The 19,486-nt window shown below is 36.9% G+C and overlaps 1 protein-coding gene across 1 annotated transcript; it reads right to left on the bottom strand.

Moving 5' to 3' along the window:
• Positions 1-295: 295 nt before the first annotated feature.
• Positions 296-12,852, bottom strand: LOC140166666 (D-aspartate oxidase-like). Its single transcript, XM_072190164.1, has 8 exons — positions 12,624-12,852; positions 11,927-12,041; positions 9,839-9,904; positions 8,801-8,902; positions 8,138-8,211; positions 4,648-4,765; positions 3,578-3,676; positions 296-696 (listed from the first exon to the last, which is right to left on the bottom strand). Exons 1-8 carry the CDS (start codon positions 12,812-12,814, stop codon positions 574-576), a joined length of 888 nt encoding a protein of 295 aa, XP_072046265.1. The 5' UTR covers positions 12,815-12,852; the 3' UTR covers positions 296-573.
• Between the last annotated feature and the right edge of the window lie 6,634 nt (positions 12,853-19,486).

Genomic DNA, 19,486 nt, shown 5'->3' with positions numbered 1-19,486 from the left:
CTGTTATATATCAAAAATGTGAAAAATATAATTTGACATAAAATGTGTATTACATTTGACATAAAATGTATTACATTGCGAATTTCAAAAATCAAAATTATTTGATATCAGAAGGACATTCCTCGTATTCAGAATGCAATTCGATAGGTCTGATGTGCTCTCATGTCCCACAAAAATGCGGTCGAAACGCTCAAAACGCTCATTCCAGATCCCTTAAAGCTAGTCCGTGAATCCGATCATTTATTGGCCTCAACATTGAGGACGGATCAATACAATGTGTCAGTTATTAGAGGCCCTGCATGATATTATCGATTGGCTCCAAACAAAGGATTTGAACCGGTGTCCTTCACCGTAGTTATGGCGGAGTGCAGTCCATTCAATCAAATGTTGTCATCAACCTATTTGATCGTAGTGCAGGGTTATGTGTGTGAGACGAACTGTCACGGTAGATTGCAATCATGCTTTTGTTGAATGCATTTGAGTAGTCCGCCATATTTACGGGATGATACGTCACATGCAGGGCCTCTGATAAATCAAATCTTAGTCAGTAGTTGTCTATTTTATTAAATTCATTTACAACTTTGAAGGAAAGTTTGACAGATCTTGGAGACATTGTCGAACCAGCTCAGTTGCATCTTGCGCACATCCCCAGTGAAGCGTTACCCCTGAACCACCATGACCGTAATTATGCACTACCTGAAAAGAACAGCAACAAGTAGTGCAAAATGAAAATTTGTCAATATAAAAATAAAAACATTTGTAAATGTTTATTCTTGTAAACAATTATATTGACAAATTAAGTCAATTAGTTCTAACTGGCAACAAATATTAATTTATTTTAGCTTTGCAATTTCAGTGAAAATGGGCCAAAAACATGCAAAGATTGTGCATGATTTCTTACAATTAATGCAGTCAGAAAATTCAGAGACTTCGCACAGGTCTAACCATTCAATGTTGGAGTATTTGAGTTTGCTCATTTTATTTATTTATTTATTTTTAATTTTTTTTTTTTTTGCTTTTAATAATAATTATAAAAGATATTAGAAAATATGTTTCCCAAAGATCTTCAAATGACTATCAGACCCAAAGCTCCGTGGTTCACAGAGGAACTTCGTGAATCTAAAAGATAAAAACAACGTTTTGAGCGCAAAATGAGGAAGAGTGGTCTTGAAATTGATAAGCAGCTCTACAAAGAACCAGTGTAAACTGTTCAATGAATCTCTTAATCTTCAGCAATCCAAGTGTTCCTATCATCAAGAAGAGCCTTGCGCATTGTTAACCAACTCAGTTCTTCTGATTCTGTTGCCATGCCTGATCATTCCTCGGCAGCTGAGCTTGCTTGGTCACACGATTAAGAATATTGCAAATGATAATACTCGTACATGTTAACCAAACGGTTCGTTAGACCAACATTCCCATTATTTTTCTATCATAACTAAATAGCTGCATCAAATTTTGAAAGTGCATGACTCAATTTTTATTGTCATTTTATGAGCCTATCTACAGCTCGATGAAAGTACACCAGGTTTACAAACAAGTCAAATTAACGGTATTGTGTTTTATAACATGGTAATCAGAAAATAGATTGGTTGGAGTTACTTTTAAAAAAGTGTAGTTTTCATCTGGGGGGCACTTCAATATGAAATGGATATAGGTGTAGGGCTGGCACTTTCGCAGTAAGGGGAATTCGATGAGAGCAAAATGTAAAAAATATGGGGTCATTGGGTGAGAGCATGATTTTGGAATTCGGTGAGAGCAAAATGTAAAAATATGTGGTCATTGGGTGAGAACATGAACCTTTGGGTTACAGCCGAAACAGGGCCACAGAAACCTCAAATATCGAATTTCTACTTCTATATGGCTTCAAATTTTTTTGGTTTTCATAATAAGTAACAAATCAGTGATATTAAAATGAAAGTTGCTGTGAAAAATAAGGGTCTTTGGGTGACAGATCAAATGGAAAAATAGGGGGTCTTCGGGTGACAGAGCATGTGTTCGTAAAAAAATATGGGGTCTTTGGGTGAGAGCGACGCTGAAAAAGGGGTCTTAACAGCCCTACATAACGTTAACTGTATTATGCTTAAAAATGTTAATGAGAATGTAAAAACGAAGAAAAACTGTGCATAATTGCATAAAATGCAAAATGTGCCTACAATTTCATATAATTACAGTCTTTGTAAAATTAATTTCTTTTCATTTAAAACGTCAATCCATTAAATTGACGTTTTGTTACCTTGGTGCAGCTCGATGAAAGTACACAGTTGGTTTACTGATATCAAGTTAAACAGTATTATGTTTTTAAAAAAAATAATCAGACTACAAAAACGCATACAAACTCTGAAAACTTGCATAAAATGCACACAGGCGCTTATAATGTCACTTTCTTAAAATGTTACACAGTGGTATAAATTCTGAAAAATCTGATAGAAGATTTCTGTAAAATCCGCAACTTAAGTGACTCAAATGTGAATAGAAGATATCGGCAAATTATGTTATAAACTTGGACAAAGTGGCATACACATTTTATTATAAAAGATTAAACACACTGTTTATGAACTAAATGTTAACATGGAGCCATTTTCAATATTTTTGCCAAGAATCAAAGTGTTTAAAAGATGCACAGGATAATTTTGGTCAATTTCCACCCGGTATAGATAGAGCTTACTCCGGTAAAGCTGTCTGAGGGACACTCTGCTTCCCCCTCCACGCCTTTTTGTGCATCTGCTCGTCCCGGCGGGCTCTCCCCCACGCGTGACCAAAAAATTGAGGAGAAAAGGTATTGCTTGATTTTTTATGCAAAATGAATCTTTAACTGATTACCACAAACTAAACCTTTGCATAGGATTTTCCGACTCCATCCGTCTTACTTTGTCATTTGGTGGAGGAACTGCTTTAATTTACTGGTCATTTATCTTGTTGAAACTTGAATTGTGTAGAAATATTTTAAGCACGGATTTTAATTCTCACTGCACGGATTTTTATTCTCACTGCACGAACGGAGGCACGTTAAAATAGCGCCTGTGTTTAACGATACCAAAACTGAAATAATCCATGTCAGGTCGAAATTCCGCAAGTCATCACCTCTTCCTACTGTGAACATTGGAGGTGCTGAATTACATTCTTCCTCTTCAGCTAAAAACCTTGTTGTCATTATAGATAGTATTTTACCGATGAACCAACATTGTCGCAATGTGTGTCGGTCTACCTCTTATGGTGTGTATAAGATTGGCAAGCTCAGGAAATAATTGGATCAGAGCTCCACCGAGCGCCTTGTTCATGTCTTTATATCCTCCCGCTTAGACTGCAACCCCCCTATAGCTGGTCGGGGTAATTTTACAGGACAGGCAAGTGTAGCCGACAATCGGGCGTTACCCTGATCGGAACCAACTGTAACGAGATCTTTTATCATGGATCATCTGCCCCGCCACTACCAGATGAACCACATGGAGAGCGGATTTTTTTTTGTCCTGCGGGGAATTGAACCCGGGACCTCTCGCACCAAAGGCAAAGACCTAAACCAGTGTGCAACGCTGTTCCTTAAAATTTACTGAATTACTATTTTTTTATGTGGGCCTACCGGTAATATATGCAATCCAAACATCATATTTTCTCTCGCTAACCGAACAGATGTTCTTCCTGGTCTCAAACCGGACCATCCTCCAATGATTTCTGCATTCTAGAAAGACATGATTGGTAAATGTTAAATTAAGGGATCTGGAATGAGCGTTTCGAGCGTTTCGACAGTATTTTTTGTGGGACATGAGAGTACATCGGACATATCGAGTTTGCATTATGGCGCTCATAATGTAGTAAATTAGCCTAAAATGGCGGATTTAAAGAGACTGAATTTGATTTGTGTGGTGGTAAAATGTCTTAATTTGAGCAACATTATTCTAATATTATCAAATTTAATGAGGTTTGAGTCGATTTTACTGAACCTAAATACCAATAAGTGTTCATCAGAACTGAAAAGCACTTGTAATCTACCAGTTTTGAAAGGGGGAGAAGCTTTAAAAATATGGCCCTTAAAAGTGGTACGCACTCAGAAAGTTTGAATGGTCCCCTGGGGCCAATTGTTATCAACTTACTGTAGACAAAGAAACAGTGTGGGTTCATTGGACAACCAGGAATCCGCACAGTTGTTTTTGTACCGTAAGTTTATAACATTTGACCGCAGGTGGCCATTCAAACTTTCTGAGTACGTACAGTTTTTAAGAGCCCTAATTTTAAGCTCCTCCCCTTTTCAAAAACTTGGTATACTGTAAGTGTATTTCAACTGTGATGAATGCCAGTTACTGACGAAATATCACCTCAAACCCCTATAAATTTGATAATAACAGAACCATGTTGCATAAAGTACGAAATTGTGTCCCCACAAAGCTCAAATTCAGCCTCCCTAAATCCGCCATTTTAGGCAAATTCACTACATTATGAGCACCTTAATGTAAACATATGGAAAGCACATTTTCTATCAAACAATTATTTGATACCATCTCCCGACACACCCCAATTACTATTTAGCCCGTGCGGTCTATGCAGACTCCGTCCAGACAAGTCTTGGAATTTTGCGAAAAATATTCCATATTAAATGTCAAGTCTGTAATAAGGAACTTAAAAATCATATCCCAGTTATTTAACTATGCCTACCTTTAAACTTGGAACAAGTTTGCAGCAACGGTTATAAATATCTATACTGACATCGAGACAGACGTCTGTATCCCAGTTTCCAAAATCCCGGGTTGAACCAAGAACAACATGGTCGGACCTACAAAATGTAGAGGAGGAAACCAACACAGTCTCCCTAAAATGAACATTTTAATCCGAATGGTCTTAAAATGATCATATGAATCATTTTAGTGCAGTGATAGCACCATCTCTTGTTATTAAGTTTATGCCGTATATAAAACGTTTTAAAAGGGCATTTCGTGATCCACAGCCTCATCCCCCCACTTTTCTCCAAAAAAAGTTGAGATTTTTACATCACTGGAAACCTCTGGCTACATAATGTTTATGTACAAAATATTTCTTGCAGATTAATTCGTTTAGCAAAGATATCGTGAAATTTGAATTTCGTTCTGGTCCACCAGAACGAAATTACAACGCATTGTCTATGGAGCAGTGTAATACACATAATCATGCATAACTCGCGAACGCAAAATCGGAATCAACTGAAATTTTGGGAATAGGTTTTTTTCGTGGATATCTTATGACAAATGACATAAATAGAGGATGCTAGGATCACGAAATACTCCTTTAAGCTGTATTTGACACAATAAAATGTATACGAATAAATTGTTAAATCTAAAAGTATGAAACGGGTGACGGGATGAAAATATGAAAATTTCATTACAAACAATCCGTCACCCATTTTATACTTCGAAGGGCGCACACCACTAAATAAACTCCCATTGAAATACGTGTAAATATACATGAAAGTAAGTTTGTTTTTCTACCCCATGTAAAACCATTTTTCATATTTTGGTAGCACCAATGTCTTAAATAAAGATTAAAATTTAATTTAAAATGGGTTTTTTGACACAAGTTGAGACTAACTTTTAAGCTACGGGGACTTGAACAGCGCCACCCTTATTTTCAGCTTGCACGAATGCCTCCTTACCATGTCCGTACGCGGATTAGTTTTGGGAGTCAAACTTTTTGACCAGATCAAGATGCACCATTTTGTGATATTCTGAACATTTACCAATTGCATATCTTTTAATTTAAATATAATAAACAATCATGGCTACTCATCTTGCTCCCAAGGGACACCCACTTGTTTGCACTACCGACCTATGTTTACCGGGACTATCAAGGGTTACACCAAATGCGGAAGGATTTAGTGGTGTGCTGCCTTCTAAGAACAAAATATTTTTGTTTTTCTTTATTTTTGGAATCAGTGTTAAACATCTTAAAAAAGTGTCATTTCTTTTATTGCTAGTCGCTCCAAAGTTATAAAACAGCGCTTCAAACAAGTTCGCACCTAGTAAAAATGTGCTACTTTTTGCCCTTTGGAGAATTCTAGGGCCAGAGCAACATAGTAGGCCATGTTAAACTGTATTTATATTCCCATTGATATCAGAAAAGTGATTGATTTCTTTCAAAAATATTCACAATCATAAATATGACAAGGTGGACAAACAGTATGTGAGCATTCCGCCCCCCCCCCACTCTTTATCATGCAGTATATACGGATATGCCAAAGGCCTATGTTCTAAAGTTTGGGGGTATGGGTAGATGGAACGTCATTTTGGCACTTTAAAATGTTCATTTTCCAAGTTGTGTGTATTATTGTGGCAAGATCTAAAATTAAGAAAACCCATCATTCAAATTGTTTGATATATTTCTCTCTTGGGAATTGAATATTTGATAATATCTTAAAAATACCGGCATTTTGGGCCGTGTATTACGAAAAAAGCATGCATTGACTTTCAAAGTCTATTGCGACCCAATTAAATGGTCAGTGATTATTTTAAAAACTTTTAATATACGAGTTTTGTTCGTATAATTACATTTTGCATCAAAATAATTTCAAAGATGTTTCACTTTTTCTGCGCCGGATAATCAAAAGTGACCACTCCTATGATGTTAAGGCCAAAATAGCTCATTTCTATAGCACGGTCTTAAATTGTCAATTCGATGGGAACTTGTGTTTTGAAGACAATTTCGTGTGCGTTTAAGAATGAAATCGCGTATTTGTAGACGGTAACAGAAAACAGACATTTTTTCTTTGCAAATAGAAAAGTTTCAGGCAAAAATCTCAACTTTTTGGCACTTAAAATCAGGTATCAATCATGCCCAAAAAAAAAAAAAATGAGTCTTCGAAGGGCGCACACCACTAAATAAACTCCCATTGAAATACGTGTAAATATACATGAAAGTAAGTTTGTTTTTCTACCCCATGTAAAACCATTTTTCATATTTTGGTAGCACCAATGTCTTAAATAAAGATTAAAATTTAATTTAAAATGGGTTTTTGACACAAGTTGAGACTAACTTTTTAAGCTACGGGGACTTGAACAGCGCCACCCTTATTTTCAGCTTGCACGAATGCCTCCTTACCATGTCCGTACGCGGATTAGTTTTGGGAGTCAAACTTTTGACCAGATCAAGATGCACCATTTTGTGATATTCTGAACATTTACCAATTGCATATCTTTTAATTTAAATATAATAAACAATCATGGCTACTCATCTTGCTCCCAAGGGACACCCACTTGTTTGCACTACCGACCTATGTTTACCGGGACTATCAAGGGTTACACCAAATGCGGAAGGATTTAGTGGTGTGCTGCCTTAAGGGCAGTCCGTCATTTCATTCACTTTACTTTCATGCCCCGAGGGGCTCTTCTATAATGGAACTCCATTAGTCGCAAGTCTTTACTATGGAAGTCTATTGTCTATCTAGGTAAAGCAATACTGCAAAACGGCTAGTCTAATTACCCCTACTTATAAATACTTAAGGGCTCGGATAGCAACGTTTGCGTAGTATTTTTTCTGGAACATGAGAGCACATCAGGCATATCGAACTACATTCTGAATACGAGGGATGCCCTTCTGATATCAAATAATTTTGATTTTTTTTTAAAATTCTCGGTATAGTACACATTTTAGGTCAACACATTATTAAAAATTGATATTTAACAGTCCTCAATGTAAACTTATAAATCTAATGATATGTACTTAAAAGTGTATGTGGCTGGGAGGAAAAGCCGACGATCATTTAAAAGACCTACAATGTTTGGGGAAAAAATGTGTACTTTCAATACGAAAGGTCAATATTTGTAAATGATCGTTGGCTTTTCCTCCCAGCTACATACACTTTTAGTACATATTTATTAGATTAATTAAGTTACTTCGAGGACTGTTAAATATCAAAAAAAAAAAAAAATATTTAAAAAAATCAAATTTTAATAATTTGCCATAAAATGTGTATAATATCACGAATTTCAAAAAATCAGACTAGAGGGACATTCCTCGTATTCAGAATGCAATTTGATATGTCTGATGTGCTCTATGTCCCAGAAAAAATACTGTGCAAACGTTGCTATCTGAGCCCTTAAGTATTTATACATAAGTAGGGGTTATTAGACTAACCGTTTGGCAGTATTGCTTTACCTAGAAGATAGACAATACTTACTTCGGTGTCAAATTTGTAACAACACCATTTTTAGATTTCGCTGAGACGTACCACTTTTGCCAAGATGCGCGAACCTATTAAAGAAAAGAACGACGCACATTATTGTCTCCTTAATAAAGAAACTCAAAATATATGAATGATTGGACCAATATGAACAAGGGACAACTAATGTAATCTCAATAACAAGTTTAATTATGCCAAAAGACAAGCATAATTATTATAATGCTCACTGGAAACTACTGGGAATCTAAGTTTTCCAAAAATGACTGCATCTATTAAAACATTGTTGGGCTTTTGTCAGTAGCGTGCTCAATTATAGATTCTCGTTTTCTATTGACGTCTCGCTGTTATTGCTGATGGATTTACTAAGTGGGTTTAATTATTTGTTAGTCATTTTACCAATTCTAGTAAACAACGGGATGTTTTCTGCGGTCATAAGTCTTAATCATTCATGTCCGTTCTTTCAGGTGTACCCCAAGGCTCAGTCCTTGTACCTTTACTTTCCAATTTATGTAAATGAACTCCATCTTCACCTTCATTCCAAAATCATTCAGTACACTGACCGACACATCATTCTTATATCTATTGAGATTGACTCTGATGTTGTCACTTAAATAAAATCGGCCACTCTGCACATGCTCTGCAGCTGTTGTTAAAACATACCTTAACCATTTGCCCCTTTATAACCGTAACCTCTTTGTCGTTTACCAGATGATATGCATGGACGCCAGAGCAATTCACTACAACATCAAAGATCTTGTCCACCTTTAACAAGATAGATAAGCAAAAATTAAAGTTTAAATGGGCATGAGTGCAGGATAGAACATTCTTAATATTCCAGGATGGTTTGTTTCATGAGGTGTATTGCCTTTAAAAATAAAGGGTAATCCTTCACACCTAAATAATGTGCCTGAGGCAGTAAAAGCGTACATGATGGACGATGCGCAACCGAACCCATTATTTTGGCCTAAACGTTATTTTACTGCGCGATAATCCGACAACACAAAACATTAATGAACCATATTACTGCGAATGTATGCGCTAGATGGATTGCAAATTTGGTGTTTGCAAATTTGCAATGTCCCTTTTATTAAACGAAAGTTATTAGGAAGACTAGTTCTGATTACCTCTCCAATTGAACAGATTCGACGACACTGAATTTTACCTCCTTTTGTTGAAATCTGTAAAAACCAAAACAATGTAGAGACTCAACATAATTGGAAAAACGTTGTTCATTTTACCATTGTGAGTAAAAAAAATATGAGAGTGAGCTTCGACCAGATCAGCCATTGAATAACTTGCAACCTTATGTATTGAAAAGCAGACATGGATCGTCCAATACAAGTGGATCATATATAACAGCGCACGTGATTGGTCGAGAGCCGGGCATAAGCAAGGTAATGCCCGGTGGCCCGTATGTGAAATCGCGGGGCAAGGGAAAACAAAATAGACGTTTAATACTGGGTATTATTTTGATGATCATATAATAAATAATCACAAAATATTCTGAAATGTAACGGCCCTCGGGCATAAACAAGCGTTTAGTTATGAAAAATAATTCTTCGGGCTAATCTCTGATTATAGAGATTGATTAAAATATTTTTTTCCAAATGCTTCATAGTGAAACGTGCCATTTTTGAAGTATTATTTTGCTGCTATAATGCCATGAACTTTCTTTAGTACAATATAATTTTCTTTTACCTTTTTGTCAGCCAAGGCAAATACGTGGAACATTCTGTGACGATGGTATTGAAAGAAAAGCCATGCCTGTGATTAAAAGATGTGTTAAAATAATTATTTAAAAAAATAAATGTTGGTATTTATACAGCGCCTTTCACATGTGCACATGTACAAAAGCGCTTTACATTTATTCCGCTGTCGTTAGAATATGTCAGCTGCCATACAATGCCCATGGCATGCTCATACCTTTAGGCGGCGCTCAATGGACAATATTCATAACAGCTCCCCATTTCACCCCTGGGTAGAGAGAAGCAAGTAAGGTAAAGTGCCTTGCCCAAGAGCACAACATGATGGCACCGCCGGGGCTCGAACTCGCAATCCACCGATTACAAGGCAGAGCCCGTACCGCTGCGCCACCGTGCCCTTATAAAACCGTAAATATTCATTCTGAGTACTGTTTAGATATGCACAAATTCTGTAAACACCTGGAATTGGGTATAAAACTATGTAAATGATCTTATTTATATCAACATTTAGGCTACTCTAAATACACTAAGCCAAAAAAGAAACTTATAGTAATTTTTCACAAGGTCATATCTGAAAATCCCGTGCATCAAAATGAACCAAAATTACACACAGGATTTACACACAGTTGGACAATTGCCTGTTTAGAGTAGAGTATTGAAGTAATCATGTGTCCCGGTCCTGTGTGTAATTTTGGCTCATTTTGATGCACAGGATTTTAAGATATGACCTTGTGAAAAACTACAAGTTTCTTTTTTGGCTTAGTGTAGTATGAAACCGAAAATGTTCACGCAGATATCATCCCGGTAAAATTGGGCCGAATTAATGGCCCCTGACAAACAGTCCTACCACGCCACTAAAGAAGACGATCTTCATTCACTGCTTCATTCACAATGCTTTATTCAGTGATCGGGATCTTATACCAAAAGTCCCTGAAGATGGACTTCAACTAAATGTTTTTCCCAATAGGATAAAGTGCACTCTGATGCGCTATGAAAAACGTCCTTCATTGGTAAAAAAAAGTCAATCGTTACTCGCTAATTAACTTGAATGTAAATTATTCAGCTTCATGAAAGTCATCTTCACGAAGATATAATTATAGCTTTAATACAAAATACTCACGTGAATCCACAATCTACTGGGAAAACCGTTTGTATTTCTTTCGTTGAAATCCGTCGAAATCCAAGTACAATGTCTTTCCAATAAGGTTCCTTGTCAGAAGTACAATTAACAAACCAAACCAAAGAGTTATGACAACAAAGGCGAAAATAAGAGAGGCATAGACTACATTTAGAACAGAAGTAAAATTAACAAACCAAACCAAAGAGTTATGACAACAAAGGCGAAAATAAGAGAGACAGCGGCTACATTCAGAATGCCAGAAGTACAATTAACAAACCAAAGAGTTATAATAACAAAGGCGAAAATAAGAGAGACATCGACACTACATTCAGAACAGAAGTACAATTAACAAACCAAACCAAAGAGTTATGACAACAAAGGCGAACATAAGAGAGACATCGACTACATTCAGAACAGAAGTACAATTAACAAAACCAAACCAAAGAGTTATGACAACAAAGGCGAAAATAAGAGAGACATCGACTACATTTAGAATGTCAGAAGTACAATTAACAAACCAAACCAAAGAGTTATGACAACAAAGGCGAAAATAAGAGAGACATCGACTACATTCAGAACAGAAATACAATTAACAAACCAAAGAGTTATGACAACAAAGGCGAAAGTAAGAGAGACAGCGACTATATTCAGAATGTCAGAAGTACAATTAACAAACCAAACCAAAAAAGTTATGACAACAAAGGCGAATGTAGGAGAGACAGCGGCTACATTCAGAATGTCAGAAGTACAATTAACAAACCAAACCAAAGAGTTATGACAACAAAGGCGAAAATAAGAGAGACAGCGGCTACATTCAGAATGCCAGAAGTACAATTAACAAACCAAAGAGTTATAATAACAGAGGCGAAAATAAGAGAGATATTTATTTATGCCGGTGTGATATTGTAGCGTAAAACCACATATTTATACAGATAATAATTTAAATTGATAAACGGTACTTACTTCTTTCTGGCTTGTATAGAGATGGTAACCGAGAACTAACTTAACACCAGCAGGTGCCGCGTCTTCAGAATGTAACAAGCCAGTCAAATGATCCCAAGTCACACTGCCCCAACGCCTGTTAATGAATCGACAAAACACCGAATCTTATCGGAGATTTCTGCTATAATCTTGCCTCTTTAAAATAAAATAAAAAATAAAAAAATAATAATAATAATTTAAAAAAAAGATCCACCCACCCAAAAAGAAGAAGTAAAAAATATGTATCTGCTTTAAAGTAAATTTTATAAATCTAATGACATATTCTTAAAGTGTATGTAGCTGGGAGGAAAAGCCGACGATCAATTACAAATTTTGACCTTTCATATTTGGTGTTTTTGGAAAAAAAATCAATATCTTCAATACGAAAGGTCAAAATTTTCAATTGATCGTCGGCTTTTCATCCCAGCTACATACACTTTAAGTTTAAATCATATAAAGTTTACTTCGAGTACTGTTAAATATCACAAATATCAATTTGTAATCATTTGCCATAAAATGTGTATTACATTGTGAATTTCAAAAAATCAAAATTATTTGATATCAGAAGGACATTCTTCGTATTCAGAATGCAATTCGATATGTCTGATGTGCTCTAATGTCCCACAATAAATACTGGCCAAACGTTCATACCCCACCCCTTAATAGTATTCACGCTTACTTCATTACGTCTATGCAAGTCTGACCAGAGAGAACTGGAGACCATACTCCGTTTGCTCCGTCCCCGGTAGTCTCGGGTGTAAACTTGTCGGCAATTATGGTGACTTCTACATCGGGAATTTGCTCGATAATGCATACGGCAGTAGAGAGACCAATGATGCCGGCACCAATAACGCAAACTTTATGTGTCATGATTCAATAGCGCTGCTTTGACCATCAAAACGCGCATGAGCTTGTTATTCAGATTTTGAAGTTGAAGTTGCGATCGCGGTAGATTGGGCCTTTACTGTGCTAAGTTTAAGCCCAATCGGGCTTTTATAGGAGAATTTTATTAACGAAGAATAAAATTGTGCAATTCACTCGAGTGGCAATAATAAATTGACCATCAAACAAATTATATAGCCTCAGTGGAAACATTAAAAAAGTATATGGTATTGCTAAAATTTATTATATTTGAACATTCGAACTATCGTTGACCCGGAAATCACATACATCTACGACGTATTATAATTTTTCACCAGGAGAATTTTGTCAAATATAATAGTGCAATACATTCGAGTGTCAATAATAAATTTACCATCACACAATTTATATGGTCTTAGTGGAAACATTAAAAATAGGCCTATATGGTATTGCTAGAATTCATTATTAAAAAATTCGTTGACCCATGTTTAATTGTTGATCTCATGCATGATCTATTTTAATTTTTCACAAGGAGAATCTGATCAACGATAATTTTAGCAATACCATGATTATAAAGTTTTAATGTTTACACTGACGCCATATCAGGCCTTGTCGTCTAGATTTTAAAGGCGAGTGTTTAACACTCGCTAGCATGATGCTAGGCGAGTGGGCGAATTGCCGGGTCGAATTGTCACAAATACTACTTATTTTGGGTATAATCCAGATGTGAAATGTTTTTTGGGCTGTGGTGAGTAGGGGTGGTTTGGGGTTAGGGCCTATAGGTGCGCCTGGCTACAGAGCGCATAGCCAGGCGTCTATGTTCAAGGGTATTAGGTTTGGTAGGCATCATTTTTGCCAGACGACGGTGGCCGACGTCATTCAATGCTGCAACAGTCAATATCGTAAGCAAAACAGACAATATGACGGCAACACTGCCTGGACGTTGGACGCAATTTTTCCCGAGCCGAGGTGCGTTTTTAGCTCTTCTTGTGAAAAAATTACTGACATAGTCAGGGGTTGAACCCCGACGCGCTGCGTGAGAGGCGAGAGAGCTAACCACTAGACCAAACGGCCCTTGCTGGAAAACCTAAAAGTACGTGGAACTTTCAATATATATATCATAACATAGTGCGTAAACTAAAAATTAATCTCAACAATAGCTTTTATATAAGTCACGCCGCACAGCGACGATTATACAAAGTCACAAGGTCTTGTGGTGTAGGATATAAAAATCATGAGGCGGATATTGCAGAACGCTCTCGGAAAATCCATCAAAATTGACAATGTTAAGAAGGTCCATAAACATTACCCTAGGCCTAAATGGCGATGAGCGTTGTTCAAAAAACACACCATTAATGTCAAAACAGTGCAAAATTTACCCCTTTATTCCCAAAACGATGTGCGATGGCGAAAATCCGATCCTGTTTCCACATGTTTATTAAAAGCGGATGCGCAGCTCATACATATCTGAGTGGGTCCCCCGGGGCAAAAAAGAACCCTTTTTAAAAAAAATATATTTTTGTAAGTAAAGAAACCTTTAATCGTTAGCTTTAATAAACCAAAACAATTAATTATTTCAATCGGCTCATAACTTTTGAGGATATGCCCTTTTAAAGCAATGTACCCGTTTTTCACTCTGTCCAAGGATAGCAAACAGATTGGTTGGGATGGATCATGCTTTGGAGTGGCCTGCACGATCACCAGACCTCAGACCACTTGATTTCTTCCTTTTGGTCGGACCAAAATCCAAAGCGACGTCTATGAGCTAGGACCATGTTGTAGATAAAAAGAAAGCAAGAAACAACAAAGTAAGAAAGTGAGAAACATAATAAAACAATCATCATGCAGTTATTTTTGCCTACATGTATGCACACAACAAAGGGGCACTCACAATAGGCAATTGACCCCTACTGGTAGCGCTGTGTTGTAGATATAGGAGGTGAACTAGTTAGCATCATATATCGAAAAGTATAAAAGCTATGATTTTAGTACTTGCTGTATGTTAAAATTACTTATTCTTTTCAAAATATCTGAATTTTCAACCCGGTACAAGCTTTAATAACGGGGGACCATACATTTGTATGAGAAAGAAATCCTACCGTTATATCCAAACTCCCATGTAATTCCAATGCACATTTTGCTTCACCGGGCCGCCCTGGCTTGGTCGCATTTGGATGAGGGGTGTCACGAAACCGTAATAGGTACAAATTTAGTACTTTCTGTCAATCAAGTATGGTTTATTCTCTATATGTCAATCTTTATATCATTAGCATAGTCCTTATAATAACGGGGGAGGGAGGGGCTTGATGAGTAAATAACAGCAAACCATTGAAAAATACCCCAAAACTCGGTCAGTGGAGCACCGCCCGTACATGTCAATAGCGTCATTATCGATTGGATTAGTTGACCGTAGCGGACAATTCGATCGCTCATTGGATTAATATTATCACGTGGTAATAAATTTGTATTGGACAATCAATTACTATAATGGTTTACTGCATATCTCGGTTTAATCTTCACTAAGCGGGTTTATGGCTGGAAAGGTCACGGTGAATTTGCCGTGGACATACCTGCACTATGAAAGGCACAAATAACCAAGAAAAACTTCTAGTATAGCCAAAGAAGTCCCATCCCACACCCACAAATTAATGACACTTAACAAAATCCATAGCCCATAAGCCCACCGATAAAGCTCATTCCCTAAATAAAGTTATTTTATAAAGTTATCATAAGAAATCTTTAATATTCGTGCATGCATGGTACGAGTACTCCTTTTCAATCTTTGAAGTAGCTAAACCTCCTCCGTGGACAGAGTGAAAAACGGGTACATTTCTTTAAAAGGGCCTATCTTCAAAAGTTGTGAGTCGATTGAAATACAGGGTGTCCCAGAATGATTTGTACCGTGTTTGCAAAAATAACTAAAAATAGAAGACGGGCAATGTATCGAGTTTTGATACCAGCATTATAATGTTGGACATGTCTCCTACTTATTCTGTTAATTTCAGCACGCTACCTTTATTTGTTTTGACGTGGCATGCAATAATGTAAAATCGATGAAAAACGACTCGCATACCTTTGAAAAATGGCACGATACGATTAAATGAAGAACATGGGATGTTTGGCACATCATTTCGACGACAACTAGTGTTGGGGTTGCGCCTTAAAGCTTGCCGGACAGCTGCAATGTTCGCTCTAGTTCTTACAGTCTTACGAGCACCTGAAGCTTCACTCAGCCGATTCCTGACAGTTCCGTGCTCGTCAAACTTCTTTACGTTATACACTATCGTCTAATGAATCTTCTTTGCGTCTCAACATAGCTGCCCGTTTGCCAGTAAGTTTTTGAGAGAAATCCACGCTGTTACAGTAAATTGAGGAGCCGTCTTTTCTGTACCACAACCAGTTCGATCTCTGCAGGCATTTCAGATGACATGGACCTCACACCACAATAACTATATTTAAAACTACCGCCAAAGAGAGAATGGGATTAGGCCACAAATCCTTAATTCCATATAATGATTGCTTCGTAACATCATAAATAATAGATAGATATCGGCTATTTAGTGGAAATATGAACAGGGCACAACTAAAATACCTGCATAACTTTTTCCAAATAAGTTTGTGCTGAACGGTTAGTAATGTTACCGATTTTCAAAATAGGTTGCGTTGTCAAAACTTAGAATTCACCATTTTTACGCAATCTTCTATAACTTCTACTAGAAACGTCCAATTTTTAAAATCTAAAAAATCTGAGAAAGCTAAATATATGTAGAACTTAAAATGCAAAATAATATGACCATTCAACATGCCCTTCATACCTAAAAAATTCCATCTTTCCCGGTACAGATCATTCTGGGACACCCTGTATTTGTTTCGGTTTATTAGAGTTAACGGTTTCTTTACATACCAAAATATGTTTGATCAACTTTTATGAAATAGGAGAAAAAGAGGGCACAATGAGGGTTCTGTGGGTGTTTTGGGGGATACTCTGTATATGGCGTCAGTGTAAACATTAAAAAAATTATATGGTATTGCTAAAATTAATTATATTTCAACATTCGAACTATATCGTTGACCCATGTTTAATTGTTGAAATCGCATGCATGATCGACTATAAAGCTGACGTAAAAACTTAAGACAGCCGCCATAAACACACACACGATGTACATGTACTATGGCCATTTCATGATGTGAAGGTCGATTTTTTGAATTTTGAATGGCAAGCAGCACCTCACTAGCTCAGCTTGACTCCATCCAAAATAGAGCTATAAAGCGTGTCATTGGTTTGCCAACGAATGAGTATAAAGATAATCGTATTCAGCCATTGAGCCACCGCAGGGCAGTTGGAGCAGCCACCCTCTTCCATCGTATGTTCTACAAGGAGGCCCCTGAGTTATTATGCCAGCTGATGCCAGACATCCATGTCCATGACCCCAGGTTGCGATGGTCTGTGAGATCCCATGACCTAGCAGTGGAAGTCCCAGACCCAAGATCAAACCTTGTCAGCCATGAAAGATCATTTCTGCCATCTACAGCCCGATTATGGAATTCTCTTCCTGCCAAAATCCCAGCCATTAGATCGAGGGCCAGCTTCAGCAGGGAGGTTAATCGCTTTCTGGGTTCTTCCCCGTTAGCAGCTTCTAAATGATTTTTGTCTCTGCTGCTAATGCCCAGTTATGCCATGTCGTAAAAACAAATGAACGTTACACGATGTAAACTAGTTTAAACACCATCAAGATCGTTTTCGTTTTTTTGTTGTCTCTTGCTTAAATTTGATCGAATTCCTCCAGATTTTCAGATTAGATTTGGTTTAATTCGCCGTAGAAGTGAAGATGTAACAGGATTAACTACCATAGCAAAAGGTTAAAACAATTTTTGAATATATCGTACTGCTGTAATACGTTCCCGTGGTACCTGGATCTCCGCCAAATCCCCCTTTTCTTATTCATTCCCCCTTTTTAAAATAGTTCCCCTTTTTTGACTTACAACAAAAAAAAAAAAGGGGGTGGGGTAATTAAAAATCGGGGAATAAATAATAAAAGGGGGAATTTGGCGGAGATCAGACACCGTAGTAGTACGTTCCCGTGGTATCCGGATCGTTATTCTATATATTCATTCATTCATTCATATTTTATTTCATCAATCATCCACATTACAAGTGACACTAGTAGCTCAACAGAGTAATAATATTAAATGTAAACAAATAATGTTCATATCATGCTGCTCACTCGCACCTGTAAGATTAGTATCTTTGAAAAGAGCGGTATTGTATTCAATTTATAATTGCAGATATACATAGGTCCTGCGTGCAACCTGCTTGTAGTGCAGGGCGATATATTCAAAAATTGTTTTAACATATTCCTTGGTACTTAATCCTGTTACATCATCACTTCTACGGCGAATATAGGTCTTGATATTGATATAAAATGCTGATTAGCTCCTATTGGAACAACACTCAGCTTGGAAGAACTTGTGGATGAGCAGATTATTGACATTTGAAGGATCTAAGGGCTTCAGTAAATTGAATATATGAATACAAAAGCCACCTAAGTCCATACTTTGGCCAAATTGAGTTAAGCATGGGAAATTGTTGCTATACATAGGCCTGTTATATGCATGAAAGAACAACTCAAATTCATCCTCTGTGTCTATTGGGCATGTGAAAAATAGCATGTATGAAAGAATCACCCAATTCCATGATTTGAGTCTTGTAACACATTGATTGAAATCCAGTATGTATAAAAGTCCACTTGTAACACATTCATTGCTGGAGAATGACTTTTGAACAAAAATGGGTTTAATAAAGGAAAGTGTGTGGTTTATATTACATGGCAGAATGCTTATCAACATTATACATACCTGTGTGCTTTATTTTGTATTATCTTACTAGTGGTAATCTCATTCTAACATTGTTGTCTTTGTATATGATTCAAAAACCAAAGTCCAAAATTTAAAATGAACCCCACGAAGTCCCTGAAATGCTAATCGTCATACCTAATACAGGTTAATCCACTCATTAGCACGTAAAACTTACCATATTGACCAGGTAAATCTAACTGAAGGAATTAAAATGATACACAGGTTTTTCTTTCAAAATAACTTCGCATGGACTTAGGTGGCTTTTGTATTCATGTATTCAATTGTTTAGTCTCGGCAATGTTTGTGATGTGCTGCGGAAGATCGTTCCAATCATGACTGGTCTGGATGAAGAAAGAGTGCTTGTGGGTCTTGGTGCTAGTGAAGGGTACCTGAAGGTAGTTTGGTTTTGAACGTCTAGTTGTGATTTCTGGTTTCCTGGCAGTGGCGTAGATTTCTTTTTGACATTGGGGGGATGGGGTTAGAAAAATTTTTGGAAATATAATGAATGCAGTACTTTTTGGCGACAGAATAAGTTCATGGTGCAAATGCGCGCAAATGTTGCTATTTTGAAGCTAAATTGATGAAATATGGTGCAAAAGCGGAATAAATGCTCGCGAAGCGCGCGAAAATTTGCACTTTTGGGGCTAAAATGGGCAAATATGAGGTTAATTTGATCAGAAACCCATATTCAGGCGTCAACATTGGGGGGATGATTGTATGGACCCAGCAAACACAAAAACGTTTTAAAAACGTTTTAAATAAGTTATATTTTGGCTTTTGGTTTAGGTAAAAACGTTTTAATAACATTAAAATGTCGGGTTATAT

Source organism: Amphiura filiformis, chromosome 12, assembly GCF_039555335.1.
Source record: "Amphiura filiformis chromosome 12, Afil_fr2py, whole genome shotgun sequence".
In the NCBI taxonomy this organism is placed as follows: domain Eukaryota; kingdom Metazoa; phylum Echinodermata; class Ophiuroidea; order Amphilepidida; family Amphiuridae; genus Amphiura; species Amphiura filiformis.
The sequence above is the reverse complement of the archived record's forward strand: the minus strand, read 5'-3'. Positions and strand labels throughout refer to the sequence as shown.

Excerpts from the sequence above, each read along its gene's own strand:
- LOC140166666 (XM_072190164.1), bottom strand. The coding sequence starts at position 12,814 with ATGACACATAAAGTTTGCGTTATTGGTGCCGGCATCATTGGTCTCTCT. Across the intron at positions 4,766-8,137 it reads GTTACAAATTTGACACCGAA|GTCCGACCATGTTGTTCTTG; the intron begins GTAAGTATTGTC and ends TACATTTTGTAG. Across the intron at positions 697-3,577 it reads TTGGATTGCATATATTACCG|GTAGTGCATAATTACGGTCA; the intron begins GTAGGCCCACAT and ends TGTTCTTTTCAG.